This window comes from Tursiops truncatus, chromosome 12 (genome assembly GCF_011762595.2).
Source record: "Tursiops truncatus isolate mTurTru1 chromosome 12, mTurTru1.mat.Y, whole genome shotgun sequence".
Taxonomy (NCBI): domain Eukaryota; kingdom Metazoa; phylum Chordata; class Mammalia; order Artiodactyla; family Delphinidae; genus Tursiops; species Tursiops truncatus.
In genome coordinates, this window is record NC_047045.1 from 51,042,729 (window position 1) to 51,067,710 (window position 24,982).

General features: G+C 37.7%; 1 protein-coding gene across 7 annotated transcripts in view; it reads left to right on the top strand.

Annotated features, from left to right (window-relative positions):
- SMPDL3A (sphingomyelin phosphodiesterase acid like 3A) overlaps nt 1–24,768 on the top strand; it is a 29,165-nt gene extending 4,397 nt beyond the window's left edge. For 2 of the 7 annotated variants that reach the window (XM_019951901.3, XM_019951900.3), the window contains exons 2-7: nt 1,796–1,940; nt 6,482–6,578; nt 7,350–7,519; nt 7,978–8,158; nt 9,933–10,057; nt 12,565–15,688. In XM_019951901.3, the coding sequence (XP_019807460.2) occupies nt 1,863–1,940; nt 6,482–6,578; nt 7,350–7,519; nt 7,978–8,158; nt 9,933–10,057; nt 12,565–12,882 (969 nt within the window). In that variant the 5' untranslated portion in view covers nt 1,796–1,862 and the 3' untranslated portion in view covers nt 12,883–15,688. Of the gene's footprint in view, nt 1–678; nt 893–1,795; nt 1,941–6,481; nt 6,579–7,349; nt 7,520–7,977; nt 8,159–9,932; nt 10,058–12,564; nt 15,689–16,319; nt 16,391–17,449; nt 23,971–24,330 lie in introns of those variants that run through there. The other 5 variants (XM_073789539.1, XM_073789537.1, XM_073789538.1 and 2 more) reach the window with 5 other exon arrangements.
- Nucleotides 24,769–24,982: the final 214 nt, after the last annotated feature.

Below are 24,982 nucleotides of genomic sequence, written 5' to 3' on the forward strand. Positions count from 1 at the left end.
AACCCAGTGGAAGCATCTTCTTTAACAAATGCTTCCCTTAATATTATAAACATCTTATACAAGTGTATGATAGAAGATGTTCCTCTGTTAAATAGCTTTTAAGAACCTCTGGCAGTTGGCTATTTTGGGCTGAAAGCTAAACTGAAGACTCTTTTTTTCATTAATATTGAGAGGCAAGATTTTACAAGAAATTAGGAGTGAGATTTATTAGTTACAAGTTCTGCAATCTATTCACTGTGTGACCCTAATAAAACACATATTTTTGTCCATTTTTCTACAAGAAAATAAATAAATTCTAAAACCTTAAATTCTACAAGGAAGGAGACATGCTATTAAGATACAATATGGGATTATTATTGACTTGCCAGAAGGATGTCTCCATATATATCACTATGCAAACTTATGTTTGTCCTGTAGTCTTTATTAAGTAGTCATGCTTTGAGGGACTTCATCAGTTCTGATGTGTGTAAATAGTAAATTCTAGTAAAGTCTTCCTATTGTCTTTAGAATCCTTATTTCTGACAGGGAGTGTATTTAACTTCAGGGCATATGAATATTTAAATGACTAAGGCTTTCCTCTATCACAGGGTGGAGCAACTGTCTCGTCATACTGTAAATATTGGTATGGGAATTCCAAAAGAGAAGTAGGTTTAACCGCATTTATTTTCTCATCACCAGGACAGTTTTGGCACGTGACTGACTTACACTTAGACCCTACTTACCACATCACAGATGACCACACAAAAGTGTGCGCTTCCTCAAAAGGTGCAAGCGCCTCCAATCCTGGCCCTTTTGGAGATGTTCTATGTGATTCTCCTTATCACCTCATTCTGTCAGCATTTGATTTTATTAAAAATTCAGGACAGGAAGCATCTTTTATGATATGGACAGGGTGAGTGATTATATAAATACCCTTAGTTACTCAGTATGTATCTACAGTGTCCTAAACTTCATTAGAATGCCGAATTTCATAAGAATATATATTACGTTTTAAGAATTCTTGGGGTTTAAAAAAATACTAGATCAAATTAATCAACATTATTAGGGATAAGAAAAACTTTAAAAGACCCAGTTTTGTTTCTCTGTTTGTTTGTTTAGAATACAGGCTCTAGAAATATGTCCATGTTAACTAAGAGATGAATCCATAAACAGCGTATTTGTGTCAGTGTCTTGAGGTGTTTATTAATGTGACAATAGGTCTTGATTAAATAATCCAAAAACAAAAGGCAACAATGGGAGTTAACCTGTGATAGCGATTTTGCAAACATCATCTTCTGGTGGTGTAATTAACAAATTCCATCCATCATGACAGAGTGAAGAGGCCTAATATTTCCTGGACCTGAAGTAATGACCTTGGCACTGTTTTAATTTATACATTGTAACTCATTTAATCTTCACAATGGATATTATTATTCCCATTTTACAGATAAGGAAATGAAGGCACTGAGTATCTAAGTAACTTGCCCAAGTGCACACAGCTAATAAATGGCAAACCTGGCACTTTTGGCCCTGGAATCTGTGCTTTTAATTGCTAAAAATTTTTGCCTCTTATAAATCTTCAGTCAGGCAGTGAAATAGACTGAGATTTCCAGTTTATCTTTTGTATTTCACAAATTTTCTTTTGTATAGGCTTCCCTGTGGGACAAAGGTAAATGAAGAGTAGTTTATCAACTCTTTATCATCTGTTGATTTATAGTGGAATTTGACAATGACAATACAGCAAGGCATTACACGGGAGTCTAGTGACTTTTTATAGCAACTGATTTTGTTCTCTATGATTCTGTCTCATTTTCAGGGATAGCCCACCTCATGTTCCAGTGCGTGAACTCTCAACAGACACGGTCATAAATGTGATTGCTAATATGACCACCACAGTCCAGAGTCTCTTTCCAAATCTCCAGGTTTTCCCTGCACTGGGTAATCATGACTATTGGCCACAGGTAAACTTGACCACAACTTCTAGAAATGCTTAAAGGATTTTTTCCATCAATAGTGTCAAAATTATGCTGATAACTAGCCGATGATAGGGCGTGGGAGGGGCGCTCATGGAGGTGGAGTTTGCTCTGAATGCTAACCGTCGAGGAAGGCAAGACAAGTGCTTTGGGGACTTGAAAGGGACTCCTAATAGTTCATAAAAAGTTATATCCAGGGCTTCCCTGGTGGCGCAGTGGTTGAGAGTCCGCCTGCCGATGCAGGGGACACGGGTTCATGCCCCGGTCCGGGAGGATCCCGTGTGCCGCGGAGCAGCTGGGTCCGTGAGCCATGGCCGCTGAGCCTGCGCGTCCGGAGCCTGTGCTCCGCAACGGGAGAGGCCACAGCCGTGAGAGGCCCGCGTACCGCAAAAAAAAAAAAAAAAAAAAAGTTATATCCATAGCGAGATTTTGGAATCAAATTACCTAGTTTGTGAGTTATTAATTCTTGATTTCCTTTGTATTCTTCCTCAGTTTCTCCTTTCTTTTGAATAATTTTGTTCATTTGAATTTCCATGTTCAGGTTAGCAAAAACGGTTAATGTTGACAAATGTTTACATTTTTCAGAATTTCTGTTAGGCCTACTAAACTACCCATACTCTGATCTAAGCTGGATTGTGATTAAAAACAAAAGCATAGAAAATCATCATAAGAACCCAAAAGGGAGGTCCATGTTCAAGATGTGATTCAAGGTAGAGAGCATGTTCAGAATATTTTTTATGCCTGATACGGCCCAGGCTTCAACCTATTAGGGTGGCTGTTTATTAAACAGCCTGTGCATAACAATCGGATAGCAGCGCTGGTTACAGCGATCTGCTATAGCAGTGTAGAATCTTAGATTTGTTCAGATTCAAGAGATCTTAGAGATTGTTGTTTAGTTCAGGGCTTGGCAAACTAGGGCCTGTGGTCCGAATGCAGTGTGACACTTGTTTTTGTAAATAAGGTTTTGCTGGAACACAGCCATGGCTATGCTTTCTGTTTTGCCTGTGGCTGCTTGTGTACTGTAACAGCAGAGTAGAATAGTTGCCACATTGACTATGTGGCCCAGAAGCCTAAAGTAATATTTATTTTTTGACCCTTCATAGAAAAAGTTTGCTGACCCCTTGTCTAGATGAGCTCTTCATTTTACAAAAGAGAAAACTGAGGCCCAGAAATGTTAAGTTGCTTGTTCCGGTGCTCGCAATCACTTAGTGGGAGAGCCCACATCCTGGATCTTTTGTGTTCAGTTAAACAAACATCCTTTCACACATCCTTTACTCTTGCCAGACTAACATATCAATATTTCCTAAACATTATATTTACTTTCATGCCTTTCTTTGTCTACATTTTTCTTTTGGTTTAGCATATCTTTTCCATCTCATGTCCAAAGGCTGCTTAATGAAGGTTTTGATTATAATAGTTAATGAATGTGAATAATGTGACTTTGAAAAGTTGCACTCTATGATGACCTTAAGTTTCAAGTGACTTCTTGAGCCCGGCCTCCTGTCTTGAGATGAACAATATGTGAGTCTTTGCGAGTTGGCCTTTCAACCAGTGGTCAGCTTTTGTTACTGTTGAGATGTTAGACCACACAGGGCAGAGGCTTGGGAATGGGCAATCTCCAGGAATCAGAGGTTACACACATTGTTTTTATATGCTTTATGTGACAGGCAGACTGTTGTAATAGAAAACGTGTGGGGTTTAGAGTCACAGTCACTGGAAGTTAAAAACCTGTTCTGTCCTGCTTCTAATAGCTTGAGCAACTTGGATAATGCACATAATTATCCCTGATCATTTGTAAACAAGAGCAGTAATACCTACTTTGCAAAGTTTTGGGGAGAATTAGCGACACTATGTGGAAAGGGCATAGTTTCCTACCTGGCACATAATAAGCCCTCAGTAAGTGAAGTGGTGGTTTTGCAGCATGAAGCAGTGACATGGGACACATGTTTCCTAACTCCCCTGAGGACTGGTTTTATTTTACTTTTATCTCTGCCTTCTTTCTGCAAAGCCAAATCTTATAATAATTCAAGATATAGATGCTATCCAACTTCTAAAATATATCCGATTATATGTACAGCTAGGATAAACTGGCAGCCTTTATACCTTAAACAGTTAATTTTTTTCTCTTCCTAGCTTATGACCTTATACCTGAAAACCTTCTATTATTCTACTGCCGTCCTTCCATCCCAGTTTCAGGAAGGTCAGATGTAACACGAAAGCCCTACAACAAATTCTCCTGGAGACTTCTCATATCTGAGATCAAATTCCAGTGAATGTTAGTAACAAATAAATCGGATGTGTTATTTCTCCACTAAAACCCCATAAACATGTATTTAAACATAGCTACATCAACATACAAATACAGACGCAAATTCCCACCCACTACATCAGAAGTAGATATTTGTGTGGACAGCCCAGGGATTTCTTCCCATTGACAGGCAAGGAAGCAGTCTGGACCAGGGTCCTCAGGTACTCCTACAATGGCAAGGCTGGTGCTACCAAACTGGTGAGTGGGTCACTTCCCATTGTGCAATAGATAACTGGATGTAAGAGTGATGGTAGAAAGACCTGGGATTTAGACCCAGCTCTGGGACTGACCAGCTCTCCCTGGATAAATCACTTAACTTCTCTGGTGCTCATGTTTTTCATACTTAAAATAGACAGAAAAATCTAGAGCAATGTTTATATAATTTTGATTCTACATGACCATACCAGTATCTTGGCATCCATCCCAATGTAAACAAATGGCTAAGATATTAGGTTTTTGATGATGATGATGATAATTACCAATTTTTAATCAGAATTTAGATTGGCCTAAGCCATTGTGTAATTTTCAGACAGATGACTCTGATCGCTGACACGAATTGAAAATATCCTTTGGATAATCAGTTTCAGTTAAAAGAAGTCATTTGCTTATTACTTGCCCTGAATATATTCGTATTTTCATTATGTATTAGGCACATGTATTAGGAACTAATGTGACTTGGGTGTCATCTTTAAAAAAAAAATAAACTAAGAATTTTAATTACTGATGACAGGGAAACTCCTTTAAGAAATAGGTCTGTGTCACCAATATAGAGAAGGAAATGAAGAGAGTGAAGAAAATGGCTTCAGTTTTTTACCATAATTTTTTGAAATGAAAAATAGGAATAATTACCCAATTTCACAAATGATTTCTGGGTTTTTATTCAGTATGTACTTTCTTGAAGTTTTTTTTCTTCCCCTGCGCTTATGTCACCATAAAGATACTTTATTATAATATGATAAAATAGGATGATAAAAATACGGTGTAATGTATTATACATATATTATTTTAAAAAATCAGAACGATATGATTTAGGCTGACATAAAGAGACTTCAAATCAAAAACATGTTTTTCTCTTTCTACCTTACTTTACTCTGTATGACAGACTCTAGGTCCATCCACCTCACTACAAATAACTCAATTTCGTTTCTTTTTATGGCTGAGTATTATTCCGTTGTATATATGTGCCACATATTCTTTACCCATTCATCTGTCGATGGACACTTAGGTTGGTTCCATGTCCTGGCTATTGTAAATAGAGCTGCAATGAACACTGTGGTACATGACTATTTTTGAATTATGGTTTTCTCAGGGTATATGCCCAGTAGTGGGATTGCTGAGTCACATGGTAGTTCTATTCTTAGTTTTTTAAGGAACCTCCATACTGTTTTCCATAGTGGTTGTATCAGTTTACGTTCCCACCAACAGTGCAGGAGGGTTCCCTTTTTACCTCACCCTTATAGCACAGGGAACTCTACTCAGTGCTCTGTGGTGACCTGAATGAGAAGGAAATCTAAATAAGAGAGGATATATGTATACGTACAACTGATTCACTTTGCTGTACAACAGAAACTAACACAACACTGTAAAGCAACTCTATACTCCAATAAAACAAACAAAAAATCAAAAACGTGTGGTTATAAGTCTTCATTCAAGAAGTTAAAAAGCTTTATACTAGTATTAACATTCCAGAGGACTTTGTTTAATTCTGAAATCCATCTCCTAGGCATGCTACACCAGGTCCCACATATTCAGGCTAAAACCTGCCTTCAGTGTCTCTATAATAAGCATATTCTCACGTCCATTCTATACCCCAGTCACGCTGAAACAAGGGCTTGTTTCTGTATATGGCACTGTGTTGGTGTCTGAGCCATTATTTTTGCTTTGATTCCCTTTCTTGTCAACTTGATGAAATCATTATTCAAGTTCTGGTTCAAATGCTCTTTTCACTCTCCCTGCTGACTCTCTGGGCTAGACTTGATTGTTCTTGCTTTTCCACTCCCAGAACCCTTGTGGTGGTACCTAGCACATTGTCTTACAGATGATTGGTTGCATTTTGTCCTCCATCTCCCCAGTTAAGTTGTAAATCCTTGAAAATCAAGTCTATCTAGTATTCCTGCATCTCCAGATGCCTAACATAGTAGTAACTGCTCAAGTGATATTTACATTAATTCATCCACATATCTTCAGAGTTTCACTGGTGGATTATATTGTTTGTGGCCAGGATCAACTGCCTGTATTCACCAGCAAGGTGTACAATGCAGTAGCAAGCCTCTGGAAGCCATGGCTGGATGAAGAAGCTATTAGTACTCTAAGGAAAGGTAAGTGAAAGATTTACTCATCCCTATTTTATCTCTATTTTTTATCTCAGTTCATGTTGTTTAGACTTAGATCTTTAATGTTTGCTTGGGTGTGCCAATTCTGCAGAGTCCCTGTGCCCAGTTTCTCTGGAGGCCTTATCATGTTTGAAAGCCGGGGAGTGGCATGGATGGTGAGTGGGCCCAGGGTGAAGAAAGCAGGGTCAGGGTCCCAGTGGCTGAAAGTGCCACGGGAGCAGGGTGTTCTGTCACCACTGGTTCACAGGTGTGAGTGGGGTTATACCTTTAAGCCTCATCTCACCTGAGATTGTAGCAGCTCTGGTTTATCTGACATTTCTTCCTCAGTATTCTCTGGCAAGATCCATGTGTGTTCCCATTCTTTGGATTTTAGATTTCACAATATCTCTTATCTTAATTCCCCAAACATACAAAAGTAGAAGTTGATGTATTAATCTTTCTTTTATAAAATTCAGTACCTCATTGCCTAGTGCCAAAACATTTAGTTATCTTTTCAAGTGAATGTTGGATACAACTGTTGTTACCTCAATTTGTGGAAGTGGCAGCATTGGACTTGACACATAGTAGGTTTTCAATAAATGTTTGTTAAATCTGATTCTTATCCAATGACAGCCTATGTATGTGCAAACTAAAGAATAAGAAATAAGTATAACTTGCCTAAATGGATTGAAAACCTTAATTAAGATTTTGCTTTCACAGTGTATATGTATCTGTGTGTGTATTATTCCAGAATGTGTTTCAAATTTGTTTTTATAGGTGGCTTTTATTCACAGAAAGTTTCAACTAATCTGAACTTTAGGATCATCAGTCTCAACACAAACTTATACTATGGCCCAAATATTGTGACCCTAAATAAGACTGACCCAGCAAATCAGTTTGAATGGCTAGAAAATACACTGAACATCTCTCAGCAAAATAAGGAGAAGGTAGATGCCATAGACCAACATCATCATGGGATGAACAGAGGGTTAAACTTGTATACTTATTAGACTTGAGTGGGGTCAGGTATTAATAAAAGTATTAAAATTTAAAGATATTCTTACATGAAACATTTGTGATTTGCCTTCTGCTGTTGTTGCTTGTTTTATTTTGCTTTTATTGCTCCGGGGATTGATTGACATCTGTTGATATTTTTTTAAAAAATTTGAGCAATGTCACAGTTACCTTATATCATAAACCATGTAGTTCCAATAGACAAGTGCAAATATAGGGCCATTAATAGTTTCATAATTTCATCTTTTTTTTGGTAAATAAATAGGAGAAATGGTATATTTGCTTTCTAAAATTTAATTCATATACTTTCAATCTTGGGTATCTAAATCATTTTGTTGTGAAAAATGTGTGAAAAGATTCTCATCAGTCCTCTTTGTGTTTCTTTCTCCAGGTGTACATCATAGCTCATGTTCCAGTGGGGTACCTGCCTTATTCAAGGAGCATCACGGCAATGAGAGAATACTATAATGAGAAATTGATAGATATTTTTAGAAAATACAGTAACATCATTGCAGGACAATTTTATGGACACACTCACAGAGATAGTCTTATGGTTCTTTCAGATAAAAAAGGTAATATAACATTCTATTTGCATCTCCTCAGTCCAAGATGCTAGAACAAAATAGTAAAAATCCATTAATTTTTACTGATCCAGTAAATTAAAAGTTTTATTAAATCTACCTGCCAGCACCTGCTTTTTCTCAGTTACCTTCTGTGAGTGATGGCAACTGTCCAAATCATATTTAGTCCTGCCACTGGGTTTCTTCCTTTTAGCTCCACAAGGCCGTCATCATTTGACTGCTGTTGACACAAAAGCCTCTGAAACCCTCAGTTCACTCAAATGTTCTTTTAGGTCCTCAAGTTTAGAGAATCACTCTTTTTTATTTACCTGCTAGACTCAAGTTTCCTTTGATATGATTAGATTTACTTCTCAGAATTTAAAGAGCAAAGCACAATTTACTGTTGGTTTAAAATAAATTAATCTCCTACTTTTAAGTGCTTATCGACATTGTCATCTACTCAGCATTAAAAGAAAAAAAATAGAAGCAGCTCTAGCATTAAATAAGACAACGATTATCTATTTTTAAAGATAACTTCTGTATAAGGGCAAGAAAACTGAGAGTTAACAAAATAAGAGTTCTGATTTTTTAGTAGTCAGCCAGGAGGAAAATCAATATGTATTTTTTTTTTTCAGTAATTGGGGAACATTTTTGTTTTTTTGCGTTACGTGGGCCTCTCACTGTTGTTGCCTCTCCCGTTGCGGAGCACAGGCTCCGGACGCGCAGGCTCAGCGGGCATGGCTCACGGGCCCAGCCGCTCCGCGGCATGTGGGATCTTCCCGGACCAGGGCACGAACCCGTGTGCCCTACATCAGCAGGCGGACTCTCAACCACTGCGCCACCAGGGAAGCCTTGGGGAACATTTTTGAAATGCTTTATTTACCTTCTTCATCTAGAATGAGTGGGCTTGGTAAAAATGACTATTTTCAGCATTTGGTAGCTTTTTTACTCAGAAATTTAGTTCTATAATACAGGGGTCCCCAACCTCTGGGCTGCAGACCGCTGTCTGCAGCCTGTTAGGAACGGGGCCGCCCAGAGCGAAGCGTCATCTGCTGTTCCCCATCACTCCTCATCGCTCCCATTACCGCCTGAAGCATCACCCACCCTCCCCACCCATGGGAAAATTGCCTTCCACAAAACTGGTCCCTGGTGCCAAAATGGTTGGGGGCTGCTGTTATAGCAGATATGTGTAAAACATGGTGACACTTAAATCAAATTCTTATATAATTATTGGAATATTGTTATAGGTAGAGTACAAAAAAAACTAGCTTTGTCTATTTTGTGTGTGTGTACTTGTAATAAGTTGGATAGTTTTATTATGAAAAATTTCAAATATATATATAGGTAGAGAGAATTATAAGACAAACCCCCATGTACCATCACTTATATTCAATATCTGTCAAGATTTTGCCACATTTATTTTACCTATGATTCTTTATTCTTTTTTCTCTGAAGTATTTGAACATAAATCTCATACATCAACTGTATTTCAGCCCTACATGCTTCTGTATTCATTGCTAAGTATATGGATAACTTACATAATAATAATACCATTAACTTACCTAACAAAATCAACAATAATTCTTTTAATCTCTTCATAGTAAAACTTCCCCTATTTTCTCAAAAGTGTCTCTTTAGTGTTGTTTCAGATCAGGGTCCATCAAGCGTCACACGTCATTTGGCCGTTACTTCTGTTAACCTCTTAATCTGGAATTTGTTCATATTTTTAATATAGTTAAACTCAATTATTAAAAAATGTATGCTTATGTACATATATTTTGTCTAGGAAATCCGATAAATTCTTTGTTTGTGGCTCCTGCTGTTACTCCAGTGAAGAGTGTTTTAGAAAAGCAGACCAACAATCCTGGTGTCAGACTATTTCAATATGATCCTCGTGATTATAAATTACTGGTAAGTTGGTACAATTTTAGAATTGACCCATATTTATGCATATCTTTTTAGTTTTCATTAGTTTAGTTGAATGTTTTCAGCACAGCTATTGTGAGTCGTACTTTATGTTGAAATCTCAGGATGTTTTTCTTCTTTTTTATATTTGGAATGTCAGTGCTTTCTAAGTGTGAGTTTATGAGGTTAGCCTTTGGGAAGCTGTTTCTGTCTTCTAAGGTCTTCACATTTACTTAGATAAGGGTTTCATTGGGTAGCGCCTTGTTTGTGGACTTACATATATTTGAAACTTTTCACTACTCCATATTTGTTATTAATTACTCTTCTCCTGAACACAGCTATGAAGAAGAATGTAGGCTCTGAAACCATACTGTCTCATGAGTGGTCTTACCCTACTTCTCTGTGTCCTAGTCTATTCCCCTTAAAACTGGGATTAAAATATTACTGACTTCACTGAGTTGCTGTGAGGACTACATGAACAACTATTCTTTTTTTTTTTTTAATTAATTATTTATTTATTTATGGCTGTGTTGGGTCTTCGTTTCTGTGCGAGGGCTTTCTCCAGTTGTGGCAAGCGGGGGCCACTCTTCATCGCAGTGTGCAGGCCTCTCACTATTGCGGCCTCTCTTGTTGTGGAGCACAGGCTCCAGACGCGCAGGCTCAGTAGCTGTGGCTCACGGGCCTAGTTGCTCCACGGCATGTGGGATCTTCCCAGACTAGGGCTCGAACCTGTGTCCCCTGCATTGGCAGGCAGGTTCTCAACCATTGCGCCACCAGGGAAGCCCAAACAACTATTCTTAAAGCACGTGGAAAAATGCTTGGCTCACAGTAAGCACTCAGTAAATGTTGGCAAAATTTTTTTTGTAAGGAAAATAAATTGAGTTGGAACTTTTGAGACAAAAGCTCTCTGGAGCTGGTACATGACTCTATATCAATTCAGCCTCAAAAGGCCAGGCATTTAGCTTATGGGTACTGCCCCTTTCAACAAATATAATTTGAAAAGAATTTCTCAGTTAAAGTCTCTATTGATGTGACTGTATTCTTCTCCTAGGTAAATTTAGTAGGAGATAGATTTGTTAATCCCTAGAGCATGTTTTTACAAGAAAAGATAGGGCAGAAAAAATCTAGTTTAATCCATAAACATTAAATTAAATGAGGAGATAAAACAATTGAGAAAATAGTCCAAAGGAATTTTTTAAAATTAATTAATTAATTAATTTATTTTTGGCTGCATTGGGTCTTTGTTGCTGCACGTGGGCTTTCTCTAGTGGCGGCAAGTGGGGGCTTCTCATTGCGGTGGCTTCTCTTGTTGTGGAGCACGGTCTCTAGGTGCATGGGTTTTAGTAGTTGTGGCACGTGGGCTCAGTAGTTGTGGCTCGCAGGCTCATTAGTTGTGGCGCACAGGCTTAGTTGTTCTATGGCATGTGGGATCTTCCTGGACCTGGATCTCCCCTGGTCCCTGGACCAGGGCTTGAACCTGTGTCCTCTGCATTGGCAGGTGGATTCTTAACCACTGCTCCACCAGGGAAGTCCCCAAAGGAATTCTTTTACAACTATTAGTTGCCTATTTTTGGATCTGAATCTCAGATACACACACACGTGTGTGTGCATGTGTGTGTGTGTATACTGACATAGAAAGATGTACCTGATATAATACTATATCATTTTTAAAAGTGCAAAACAGTTTGTATAGTTTAATTTCATTTTTTGAAAAAGCCAAAAAGTTAGGAAATAGGTATATATATTCTAAATACTTATATTTCTTTGTACATAAAGTCTAGAACAGCACACTGGAGTGCTGGTAAATGTTTAACAGCTGGTTCACCGGGCAGGGGGAAAAGTGCTTTGATTTGTAGTGTTTGCCAATTTCCATGGAATAAATACTCCCATCATGGCCAATTTCAAGCTGCCAAAGTGATACCAACTAACTTGCAAGATGCCTGAAAATTTGACAGTCAGCATTTGTGCGCTGGTACAAGCCACCTCCTGCATGTGACTGATTTATATACAACTGTTAGCAGTGGTTACTTCTGATGTGTGTGAATTGAACGCTTTTTATTTTGTAAGTCCCTCTGTATAGTTGGATTATTTTGTATGATGTTCTTTCTTTCTTTTTTTTTTTTTTTGCGGTACGTGGGCCTCTCACTGTTGTGGCCTCTCCCGTTGTGGAGCACAGGCTCCAGACACGCAGGCTCAGCGGCTGTGGCTCATGGGCCCAGCCTCTCTGCGGCATGTGGGATCTTCCCGGACCAGGGCACGAACCCGGGTCCCCTGCATCGGCAGGCGGACTCTCAACCACTGCGCCACCAGGGAAGCCCTCATTATTTTTTAAATGAAAAAATATATAGATTTTTCTATCAGGACTCTTTTTCTTTAAAAGCAATGCACACTTCTTAAAATGACTATACTTTAAATTAAGAATGTCACATAAATCCTAATAAGAACTCTTCTTGATATGTAGTACTTCATATGCCAAAAAACGAACCAGGCTTTGTTACTCTTTTTAACTATAGGATGTGCTACAGTATTACTTGAACCTGACAGATGCTAATCTAAAGGGGAAATCTAATTGGAAGCTGGAGTATACCCTGACCCAGGCCTATGACATTGAAGATTTGCAGCCAAAAAGTTTGTATGAATTAGCTAAACAATTTGCAATCTTAGACAGTAAACAGTTTATAAAATACTACAATTACTTCTTTGTGAGTTATGACAGTAGGGTAATTTGTGATGAGAAATGTAAGGCCTTTCAGATTTGTGCAATTATGAATCTTGATGTTATTTCTTATACAGATTGCCTCAAACAGTATTATATAAAGCACGATCCATAGTATTTCACAGCCTGTACTCATAGAAAATGTATCACTGCTCTGTTTCTGAGATCAGTTTGTGGAATTGTTATGCAAAAATTTGTGAGTTCCTGAGTGGGCAGGAAGAATTCCTGTCTTTGCTTTTTTATGATGCCCAAAATGTAGATATTTTTAACATCCTAAATTTTTATTATATCGAATGTATCTAAACTGCCCATTACTAGAATGATGTTTGGATGTAAATACCCTATCTTCCAGTTTATATAATTGCATTTAATTTATACTCTTGTTGAAATTGTCATTTATACGATAAGACAAATTACTTTTCCCTAAGTATGATGAATTATTTTTAATATGATAATTTTCAGTCTTTTAATTCATTCTTCTGGAAACTTCATGTGTAAACTGAGGTTCAGACAGTTTTAAGTATCATGAGGTTGACACTGTTTATGCACTATCTATACTCTTGGGAAAACACCAAGGTCACATTAGGGCCATCTCTGAGTCTATGAAACATCACAGGACATGACCTCACTAGCTGTCTTCATTCTGTGAGTGAAGGGCAGTCCTCTTTAGAACTAAGTTTTAAGGAAGAGAATGTCACGGGAGAATGGCTAAATATTTTATCAGACTTTAAAAATGCAGAAATAGTATTTATATGTTGCTTACAGATACATGTAATAGATTCCCCCAGAAGAGGTGTGTTGGTAAACATCAAATACAGGAATGTTGGAGGTTAATGAATGGGAAAGTTGATTGGGGAGAGATATATAAGGGGATTTAAATGTGTTGGTAAAGTTTTATTTCCTAGTTCAATCAATTTCCTAGTGGCTATGTTAATGTTAGCTCTATTTTTCTTTATATATTTTTAAATATATTAAGTACTATAGAGATCCAGCCTTTAAAGTTGATGATACTGGCTCTTCTACGGAGAATGATTCATAATGAAAGCATGGAGACCCTTGGAGGGTTTGAAGTAGTCTAGTAGAGAAGGGACTGTGGGGGGTGCTGAGGTGCTGGCAGTGGAGAGAAGTAGCCCTTTTGTGATATATTTGGTAAGTAGAAGCAGCAGGATTTATTGATGGCAAGGATGTAAGAGCTAAAGTACAGAGAGAAATAAAGGATGACTGCTAGATTTTTGGCTGGAGAAACTGGTAGATGGTTGTGTTATGAGGGAGTTGGGATTACTAGAAGAGGAGAGGGCTGGCGGGGAGTGTGAGGGGCACAGAGCAACAGATTAAGAGTACTATAGTGTATTACAGCTGATACAGGCTACCCAAGAATTCCTCTAGTTCTTTAAACATTTTTCTATTCTAATGATCTCTAAATTGAGAACTTAAGGATTTCTTTTAAAAAATAAATTAGTACCCTAAGAAAGCAGCCAAACAACTCAGACTCTACTACTGTGATTGTTTCTACAATATTTAAAATTTATTAGGAATAAACATGACTTACTTATAGGAATGTATCATCTGCCTGCCTCCCCACTGGTACTGCCTAAATCATTCTAGACAAACATCAAGGACACTTAAGGAAAGGAAAAATAGTATTAATTCAGTTATTGATGAGCTATCTATTCTTTCGGTAGAGAATGGATTTTCTCAAGCTACAGCACCCCCTACTTGGGTTGCTTCTCCTTGGAGCAATTATGTGTGTTAAGCATAATTAGGCAACCTTTCCATGAGCACAGAAAGAAATAATAAGGTAAGGATTATGTTTATTTTATAATTAGTTTTTCAAAACATACCTGAAGTTCCTGTTTTACAAAATTCTCCTCATTAAAATTTAGTGTGATTCATCATCCTTAATTTTTAGTAAAACAAATTTCTTTCTACAATCTGTTGTTTAATTTTAAACAAATCAGTATAAAACTCCTCTCTTTTATTGTAAAACTTCAGGTCTTTTGCATTCTATGCTATACATAGTACATTCCCTTATGAAAGTTCTATGTCCCCAAACTGGTGGTTTTAGGAAGATGGCTGTGAGTGTCCCCTGACCATTGCCTTGTAGGCTTGGAGGACTGTTCTTTATGCAGGACTACGGACCCAGTGGTCCTTTTGGTTTCTGTAGCCTTTGTTCCTGCCTCAGTGAAGACTCTTTGCTCCCATCACCACCCCATTATTCTAATTAACACAGATTGTCAGTTTCTAAACACACATGTAATTATACATTTCAAAAGATTTTCAATATGTATGTTTGATAACTTATTTGAATTCAAAATACGTAACTCAAAACTCAACAGTAAGAAAACAACCCAATTTTTTAAAATGTCAAAAGATCCAAATACTTCACCCGTGAAGAAATACGAATGGCAAACAAGCATGTAAAAAGATACTCTACAACATTAGTCATTTAAAAAAATGTAAACTAAAAAGTAAAAAAAAATTTTAAAGTAAATAAATTACTACTACACACCAATTGAATTGTTTTTTGAAAACTTGACAGTGTCGAGAACTGGTGAAGACAGAACTGAAACTCTTATATAGTGTTCTTTTCTCCCCTTTTTAAAGTGGTACACTTTGTTGGATTAATTTCTATTCTTTTATTAGCTTCAGATGTAGCATATATTTCAATTTCCTAATTTATTATAAGGTTGGGATTTATTTATTTTTCATTTTTAATGACATTTATTGTTTTCTTTCTAATTTTACAAGTGATACATGTTCATTGCATTCAACTAGAAATACATAAAAGGATAAAGTAAAAAGTAACAATCACCCATAATCCCCACCTCTCATAGGTAATGACCATGAGCAGTTTGATGCATTTACTCTGTGTCTATATATGCATATATTTTTAATAATTAAAGAATAATTGACCTACAACACTATGTTAGTTTCAGGTGCATGACATAGTGACTGGATATTTCTTTATATTACAAAATCATCACGATGAAAAGTCTAGTTACCATGTGTCACCATACACAGATATTACAGTATAATTGACTATATTCCTCATGTTGTACATTTCATCTCCGGACTCATTTATTTTATAATTGGAAGTTTGTACGTCTTACTCTCCCTCTTTTATTTCACCCATACCCCCATCCACCTCCCCTCTGGCAACCACCTGTTTGTTCTCAGTATCTATAACTCTCTTTCTGTTGAATTATGTTAGTTCATTTGTTTTCTTTTTTAGACTGCACATAGAAGTGAAATCATACAGTATTTGTCTTTCTCTGTCTGACTTATTTCACTTAGCATAATGCCCTCTAGGTCCATCCATGCAATTACCCATTTCTTCACCTTTGCTCACATTGTTCCTTTTCCCAATCTAAAGTCCCCCATTTCTTGCTCTCTCTAATATTGTTTTTCTTAAGACCTCACATAAAAACTACCTTTGTTGTCAAAACTTATCTGACCTCTTCAGGCACACTTAATCTTCTCTCCTTGGGGCCACCATCGTTACCTTATTTAAAACCATCAATGCCATTTTTCTCTGTTCCCTCTCTTCTTTAGTTCTGAGAGGACAGGGCTCTGCTTTACCCAACTTTGTATCCCCATCACCTAACACAATGCTTGACAAATAGGTAAGTAAGCTTTATAATGAGCAGTATCAAATTAATGAAATTATATCTATGTTGGGAGATATTTTTCTCCATTTTTGCTGATGGCCAAATTCCTTAATGACTCGATAAAACCATCTATTATTATCATTAAGCAGCAGAGATTAAGGTTGAAGATAGAAATGTTTGGCTTAGGCAATCCATTGATGGAAACATTTACACTAATGGGTAACAAGTTTAGTCAGCCATCCTACGTGCCTGAGAGCATACTGATTCCAGTTGAGACAGAGAGGAGGGATTCTGGCATTGGCGGGTTGGGGAAAGAGAACTGAGAAGCGAAGTGGGGATTTTGAGACATAAGAAAAGAAGGGTAGCCTGTCCTCTCACATGCTGGTAAGGAAAAGGGCTTAGCTAGTAGAAGGTCATCGGGAGGCCATATGATAAGTTGATGAGGTCAGGGATTCTAGTTTGTGTAGTTCAAGGTACTTACCTCTCTGTAATTCAGTTTGTCTCGTCAATTAAAATGAGAGTTACAGCATCACCTGATTTATAATATTATTGTGGGAACTAAGTGAAAATGTAAAGTGCATAGCTCACTTTCTGGACATTGTAAGCATTATGTAAAAGTTATAAATATTAATATGATTTTTGACATTGTTAGATGCCCACAGAGAACAGAGTAGATTTGACAGGGACTTGGAAGTACAGAAGATGGAAGATGAAGTCAAGGAAAACAGAACCTCATACTTTTCAGTGTTGTTCTGGGGAACGTTCAGTTTATACACACATAAAGCCACAAGCACTGTGTTTTGTATGGCACAGTTCTCTCCACAAATATAGGGTTCCTGTGGTGTTCCAGGTGCTGTTCTATGTGCTAGGTAAACAGCAGTGAACAAAACAGACGAAGATTCCTTCCTTTATGGAGCTCATTCTAGCGTGCGCATTACTGTGATGAGTGTGTGTGTGTGTGCGCGCGCGCACGCGTGTGGGCGCAGCTTATGGGGAACACTGATTGCCTTTGAACCACATTGCACGTAACTAAAACTGATTTAACAATTAAAATATTTTAAATATTTTTAACAGGATCACCTTCATTACAATGGACTTCATTCCCAGAAACTATTGAGTAGGGGTTGTGACTGTCATGTCACAAAACAAGAGGGTCAGAAATACTGACAACTGTATTACAAAGATGTCCACTTGAGTCTTTGCTATTTGGGAAGAATGATAAAAAGTTGCTAAAATGATTACTTTGTCTAAAACCATATAATCGCAAAAACATGGAAATGGCTGTCACAACATAGAAGATAAACCTATGTTCTGATCAGTCTGTCAGGCAGGTTTTGTTATTTTGCAGATTAATACTGAGGTTCCTGCCGGATACTACTTACAAAATCCCTTTTTATGTGTGTGTCTTGAAAGCATTTATTCTCAGATCACCCAGACAGCAATGGGATTGTGCTTGGAACAAGGACTGGAGTTACAGGGAATGTTGTGATATAGTCTTCACTTGTCTTCTTTCCTGTTAAGCCTGCAAATGACTGCCAAGTGATATCAAAGCACCATAGCAACAGCCTGAGGCAGTTTTTATTCACCTGAAAATTCATTAACCACCAGTCCCCTTAAAATCTAGCTGGAATCTTTAGCTGAAATATCCGTAGTTTCTTTTAACCCTTCATTTTTTTGCCAAGAGTTGGTAGCATTGATTTTAGATATATAAAGATACTAAAATCCTTTGAAAATAAAAGAAGTTACTTAAAAATTTTAAATACCGTCTACTCATCATTATATTTTAATGGATATGTTTGCTACAGAAGAAAGAACCAAAATCTTTCATTTGGAATCTTTATGCTTTAGACGCAAAACAAGATCTTTTCAATAAGAGTACATTTAAGGTGTTATTTATCTTCTACATTTGAGCATGACAGACCACAGAATATCAAATTGGGGGCTCCCTTGTTTAGAAGCCATACTGGGTTTATTTAAGTTACTCATATGTTCAGTAATTATTTTTATGGAAAAGGGAGGAGTAGATTCATACATTTATTCATCAGACATTTTCTTAATGCCTGTTACGTGCAGGGCCTGTAATTGAAACCTGAAACAAAAAAGAAGACATATACATAAGTGGACAAATAAAAATTATTATACTCACCACAGAAAGAAATTGTAATTATGTGACATGATGGAGGCATTACCTAATGCTAAGGCATTAACTCTATTGCAGTATATAAGTATATGAAATCAATGTGTTGTACACAAACTTACACAGTGTTATATGTCAATTATATCTCAGTAAAGTTGGGGGGAAAAGTGCTATCAGGATACGAGGATCGAAGTCAAGAAATTATATCCACCCTTCAAATTCATACCACAAACTCTTAGAATGGACATAATTAAACGTTAGTCTTTAGAGACATTTCTCTGAACCACAGATAATTTTGTGCCAATCAGTGCTGCAATGTTTAAGTAGATTTGAGCCAAGAGTGGGACAGAAGCATTCTAACGAAGTTTTTAAGAGGATTTACATTAACTTGATAATAAAACTTTCTCCCCCTCCAAAAAAATTACTGTAGTAGATTAAATCTTACTGATTTGCTCTCTTATTTTGCCTGAACCTTTATAGTTATGAGTTCTTGGGTTTTTGCATTTGATTGAGGATTTTAACGAATTTTCTAAACGTATTTTGGTTCTTGAGATGACTTATTTTAAAGATACAGTTCTCGGCTTCCCTGGTGGCGCAGTGGTTGAGAGTCCGCCTGCCGATGCAGGGGACACGGGTTCGTGCCCCGGTCCGGGAAGATCCCACATGCCGCGGAGCGGCTAGGCCCGTGAGCCATGGCCACTGAGCCTGCGTGTCTGGAGCCTGTGCTCCGCAATGGGAGAGGCCACAACACTGAGAGGCCCGTGTACCGCAAAAAAAAAAAAAAAAAAAAATACAGTCCCTCTCTGGGTCTAAAGGCTCAATGTTTTCTTTCCTTTTGATACATTAGTTTTGTATAATATCTATGGTGGACTTTTTCTGTCATGCAGTTTCAAACGAGGTGCACCTAGTTCTGGATTTCCCCAAGAGAATGAAGAGAGTTTTCTCATTTGTAAAATAGAGATAATAATAGTATTTCACAAAGACGATTGTTATGAATCAAATTTTGTAAAGCATATAAAACAACCTTTGACACATAGTTAGTGCGACAAAAATGTAGTTAAATGAGATAAAATATGCATTACGCTTGATCCCATTCATTGTCTCCTTGAGTGTTGTGAATTAACTTATTCTCAGCTTCTTTTTTGGCAGATAATGGTAGCCATTCCCAAATTCTGGCCTGTCAGATAATAATGAAAACAAGTTTCATCCAGATTATACCACATATATAGATATTAACTAAATATTTAATAGTAAAATAACATATAAAATCAAACAACAGACATTTTATTTACAATGCTCATTTTATAGTCTCTAGAAGATCCCATTCTCCATCCATTGGGGTTCTTTGAACACTACCTCGGATTAGAGGTTTGCTAGAGTCAAACACTAAAATTCTAGAGATACAATATTTCAGTCTTGTAGCCTCCTCAGATGCTCAAAATCAGGGCAGTTGAGGCGTTAGCCTCTGGTGCAAAATTTAAAGAGGTGCCGAAACACTTAGTAATCAAGAGAAATAATATTTTAAAAATTCAAAATGAATGCAAAATAATTTGTCATGAACAAAATGTTAAAATTTTAAATAAGACAGTCATTGTTTTATGTTCCTGCATTGCTGTGCAACAAGAAGTCATTTCCAAGTAACCAGTGGTTACCGAACTGCCAGAACAGGTCGTGAAGGTTTACCGTGGCATCTGACCCCATTGGGCAACATGGAGCTTTATGGTCATGGTTTTGATTGTAGAGATTTTATTAACTTTTACATTTGGTTCAAAATGTGGGAGGATATTTTAGTAAGAGTATGTAAGGGCACACGTTGTTTCTTTGCTGAACTCAGGCTTCAATATGCCTTCACGGGGCACTGCTCAAAACCCTCAGGAGTTCACCTTCAGAGGCAGAAAGGGTGAGGATTGTCTAAGATATCATCCTTAGAGGTGAGGCTGCTGGCCTCCTGGCTCTTCTACCTTGCTTATGTATGATAGGAGGAGTGAGTGTCTCTTAAAAAAAAATACATGCACATATTTCTATGTCTGCCTATCCATCTATCGTCTATATATCTGTCTATCTATCCGTCTATCTATCCATGCCATTTTAGCTAATCTACATACTTTGCATATCTTTAATTTCTCCTTTGAGAGTCCATTTCCAACATTCATCATGCTAGTCCACAGACTATTATTTTCACCAATAAAAATGCATTTCTGTGTTGAAGAGAGTGTGGAGAAAAGGCAACCCTTCTACCCTGTTGGTGGGAATGTAAATTGGTCCAGTCACTATGGAGAACAGTATGGAGGGTCCTTAGAAAACCAAAAACAGAGTTACCGTATGATCCTGCAATCCCACTCCTAAGCATATATCTAGAAATGATGAAACTCTAATTTGAAAAGATACATTCACCCCAGTGTTCACTGCAGCACTATTTACAATAGCCAAGACATGGAAGCAACCTTAATGTCCCTTGACAGATGAATGGATAAAGAAGATGTGGTACATATATACAATGGAATATTACTCAGCCATAAAAATGAATGAAATAATGCCATTTGCAGCGACATGGGTGGACCTAGAGATTATCATACTAAGTGAAATAAGTCATTTAGAGAAAGACAAATATCATATATTGTCACTTATATGTGGAACCTAAAATATGATACAAATGAACTTATTTACAAAATAGAAATAGACTCACAGACAGAAAACAAACTTATGGTTACCAAAGGGGAAAGGGGAGAGAGGGGGATAAATTGGGAGTTTGGGATTAACAGATAACACAGTACTATTATATATATGTAATAGATAAACAACAAGAACCTACTGTATAGCATGGAGAACTATATTCAATATCTTGTAATAATCTATAATGGAAAAGAATCTGAAGAAAAGAATATATATATCCCACTACTGGCCATATACTGAGAGAAAACCATAATTCAAAAAGACACATGCACCCCAATGTTCATTGCAGCACTATTTACAATAGCCAGGTCATGGAAGCAACCTAAATGCCCATCACCATATGAATGGATAAAGAAGATGTGGTACATATATACAGTGGAATATTACTCAGCCATAAAAAGGAATGAAATTGGGTCATTTGTAGAGACATAGATGGACCTAGAGACAATCGTACGGAGTGAAGTAAGTCAGAAAGAGAAAAATATCGTATATTAATGCATATATGTGGAATCTAGAAAAATAGTACAGATGCATCAGTTTGCAAGGCAGAAATAGAGACACAGATGTAGAGAACAAACGTATGGACACCAACGGGGGAAAGCGGGGTGGTGGTGGTGGTGGGATGAATTGGGAGATTGGGATTGACATATATACACTAATATGTGTAAAATAGATAACTAATAAGAACCTGCTGTATAAAAAAAATTCAAAAGAAAATAAAACCTTAAAAAAAGAATATAAATATATATCTCTGAATCATTTTGCTGTACACTTGAAACAAACACAACCTTGTAAATCAACTATACTTCAATTAAAAAAAAAACCCTTGGCTAGATTAAAACATAAAAAAAAATTCTGAAATCCAGTATTCTAATTAGCAAAGAGTAACAGCTTCCTGATTAGAACTTGCATTGACCACTCTCAGGCCTTTCATTCTCGATAGTAAGTGAGTTGAACACCCAGCACGTGAACTTTTAAGTATAACAATGGACTGGCCAGGGAGCTGAAGCTTACACTCACTTGCACATACATAAAACAGTTATCTCTGACGGGGTATTTTTAAGTAAGTCACAGACAGTGAAACACTGAGTTTTAGTCATTATGTTCTTAGACCTCAAGTTGGATGTGTATTGCTGTTTACCTCATAGGCTAATGTAAGTAAATGCCAGACACAATAAATGAGGGGATCTGCTTGACTTGAGCTGATATCTTATTTTGTCTCTACTGTTTGGTACTCTGAGATGCTAAACCATCAGAATCACGGCAAAACCCATATTTTCCCACATGCAGTAGTATTTGGGTTCATCTTACCTCCATTCTTACATTAAAATTTTATCTATGGAGCTCCCCTGGTGACGCAGTGGTTGAGAGTCCGCCTGCCGATGCAGGGGACACGGGTTCGTGCCCCGGTCCGGGAAGATCCCACATGCCGCGGAGTGACTGGGCCCGTGAGCCATGGCCGCTGAGCCTGCGCGTCCGGAGCCTGTGCTCTGCAACGGGAGAGGCCACAACAGTGAGAGACCCGTGTACCGCAAAAAAAAAAAAAAAAAAAAAAAAAAAAAAGGATGTACATACGAACCTTCAAATTGCGAATTTTCAAAGATGTGAATGTGCATTCACATGTCCAATCACGTAAGTTAGTTCACGTGTCTGGCATACATTGTCACGTGCGTGCATCCTCTACAAGTGGTTGTGCTTTTGTGCACTTTACTGTATAGCACTGTATAGAGTACAGTAGTACAGTATCTTTATTTCAAGCCCAAGATGTCCAGAAGCAAGAGTAAAAGCAGTGGTGATGTAGCTGGTACTACTGTACTTTTCAAGGTACTGTACTGTAAGATTTAAAATGTTTTCTTTATTTTTTGTGTTTTTTTTCTATGTATTCTTTGTGTGAAAAGTATTATACATCTATTATAGTACAGTACTATATAGCCAGTTGTGTTAGTTGGGTACCTAGGCTAACTTTGTTGGACTTACAAACAAACTAGGCTTACAAACGTGCTCTCAGAATGGAACTTGTTCTTATGTAGGGGACTTACGGGGGACTTCCCTGGCAGTGTGATGCGGCCAAAAAAAAAAAAAAAAAAGATGTAACTTGTTACTGTGGAAGTCTCTTTAGAAGAGGAGAGTGATGATATGACAAAGATGTAAATACAGCCACAAGCAGTATGTGAGCTGCTTGGTAAGTGTTGGATGCATGAAAGTATGCATAGGTAGGGATAGGCAGACAAATGTGTAGGTAACGTAGATAGATAAGTAGATGACGTATCCCGTAAGCAGAAGTAGTGCAGATCTCAGGACCAGAGTAAGTGAGAGCTGGTGCATTTCTTCTGGTCCAACTCATTTCTAAGCTCACCAGTACCATGATTGTAAATAATTTATAGAGTATTAACTAACAGTCTCTGCTCAGGAAGAACAGACTTACTATATTTAGACTGTTTTAGATGTCATTTGTTGATCTTTGGTCAGTGTTACGATTTTTCAAAGTGTTTCTTGCAAAAAACATTTGCACTTTCAAGAAATGACTCTCTTCTCAATGTTTACATTAGAAAGTAAATGACATGCAAAGTGTATGCAATTCACAAAATGTCCGCTTATGAATAATTAATGGAGTTCACTGGAAGCTTAAGATGCAACAGACATCATCAGCTCTGGGTGTCACCACACAACACTGCATTCCCTTCTTATTCTTTTCTCCCCCTCTTCTTATTTATTTGTTTATCCTATATCTTGACACTTTCCCCTCATTCCTGATGTTGAACTTGTGGCTTTTTCCAAGTGTGAACTTCAGATGGTATTCCATCGGTCAAGCTCCCTCTGGAGTGCGCACAGTGCCTGACAGGGTGGGGATTAATGTTGGAAGCCTCTCTCTCCAGCAGCCTCAGTGTCTCCTTTTCTTTCACGCTTTAGGCATGTTTTGTCAGCCTTTGAATGCTGCCTCTTTGGCTGCCTTTGTGGAGACAGCTTGTGCTCAGAGGTGATTTACTTGTAAGCTGATTGCCGCTCCATGTGTGAAGAAAGCATGACCAGTTCTCAGTCAGCCCGTCAGGGCGCCCCCAGCTCATTACATCAGCATCGTATGATGGGGAACTGGGCAGCGCCAAACAGTCTCCTTGTTGCCTCTTTTTTTTTTTTTTCTTTCAAGGAAAGAGAAGAAAGCCTGGGAAAAGAGAAATAGATGCCTGTTTTTCCTTGAGAATCACTGAATGCTCTTCACTGTAACACCAAGGGAAAAAAATTTTAATCGATGTTGTATAACAGGAGGGGAGAAGCAAAGGGACACAGAAGACTGAGGGGAAAAAATTACAGTTTAACGAGACTTGGGTCCAGTATATCAGCTTTATCTGTTTTGGCACTTTATTGAACCTTCCCCTATAACTCCCTCCCCATTTTTCTAGTGGTTATATTGTTTATCTAGAAACTTGTATGTGCATTAGCAGAGCAGAGACAAAGAAAATAACACTTCTGTTTGGTTTGGTTTTGATCAAATTAAGTAGATTGTTTCTTCCTGTTTCGTACTGTTCTGGATTGTATTACATTGCTTACAGCGGACTGTATGCTTTAAATAAAAAGTGAGCTAGTCCCCATTCCCTCACCTGTGTCATTTCTCATCAATGTCAAGTACTGGTCAGGGGAGGCACGGCACATGAAAGTCCTGTGACGCACTGGTTACCGATCCTGTCATCCGAGGACTGTAACATTCATGGTAGTTCCTCCTTCCCAGATACGTGCAGCAAGAATATGCCTTATGTCCTGCTGAATTGTAGTCAATGTTGATGACTCATGTCCACAGTTGG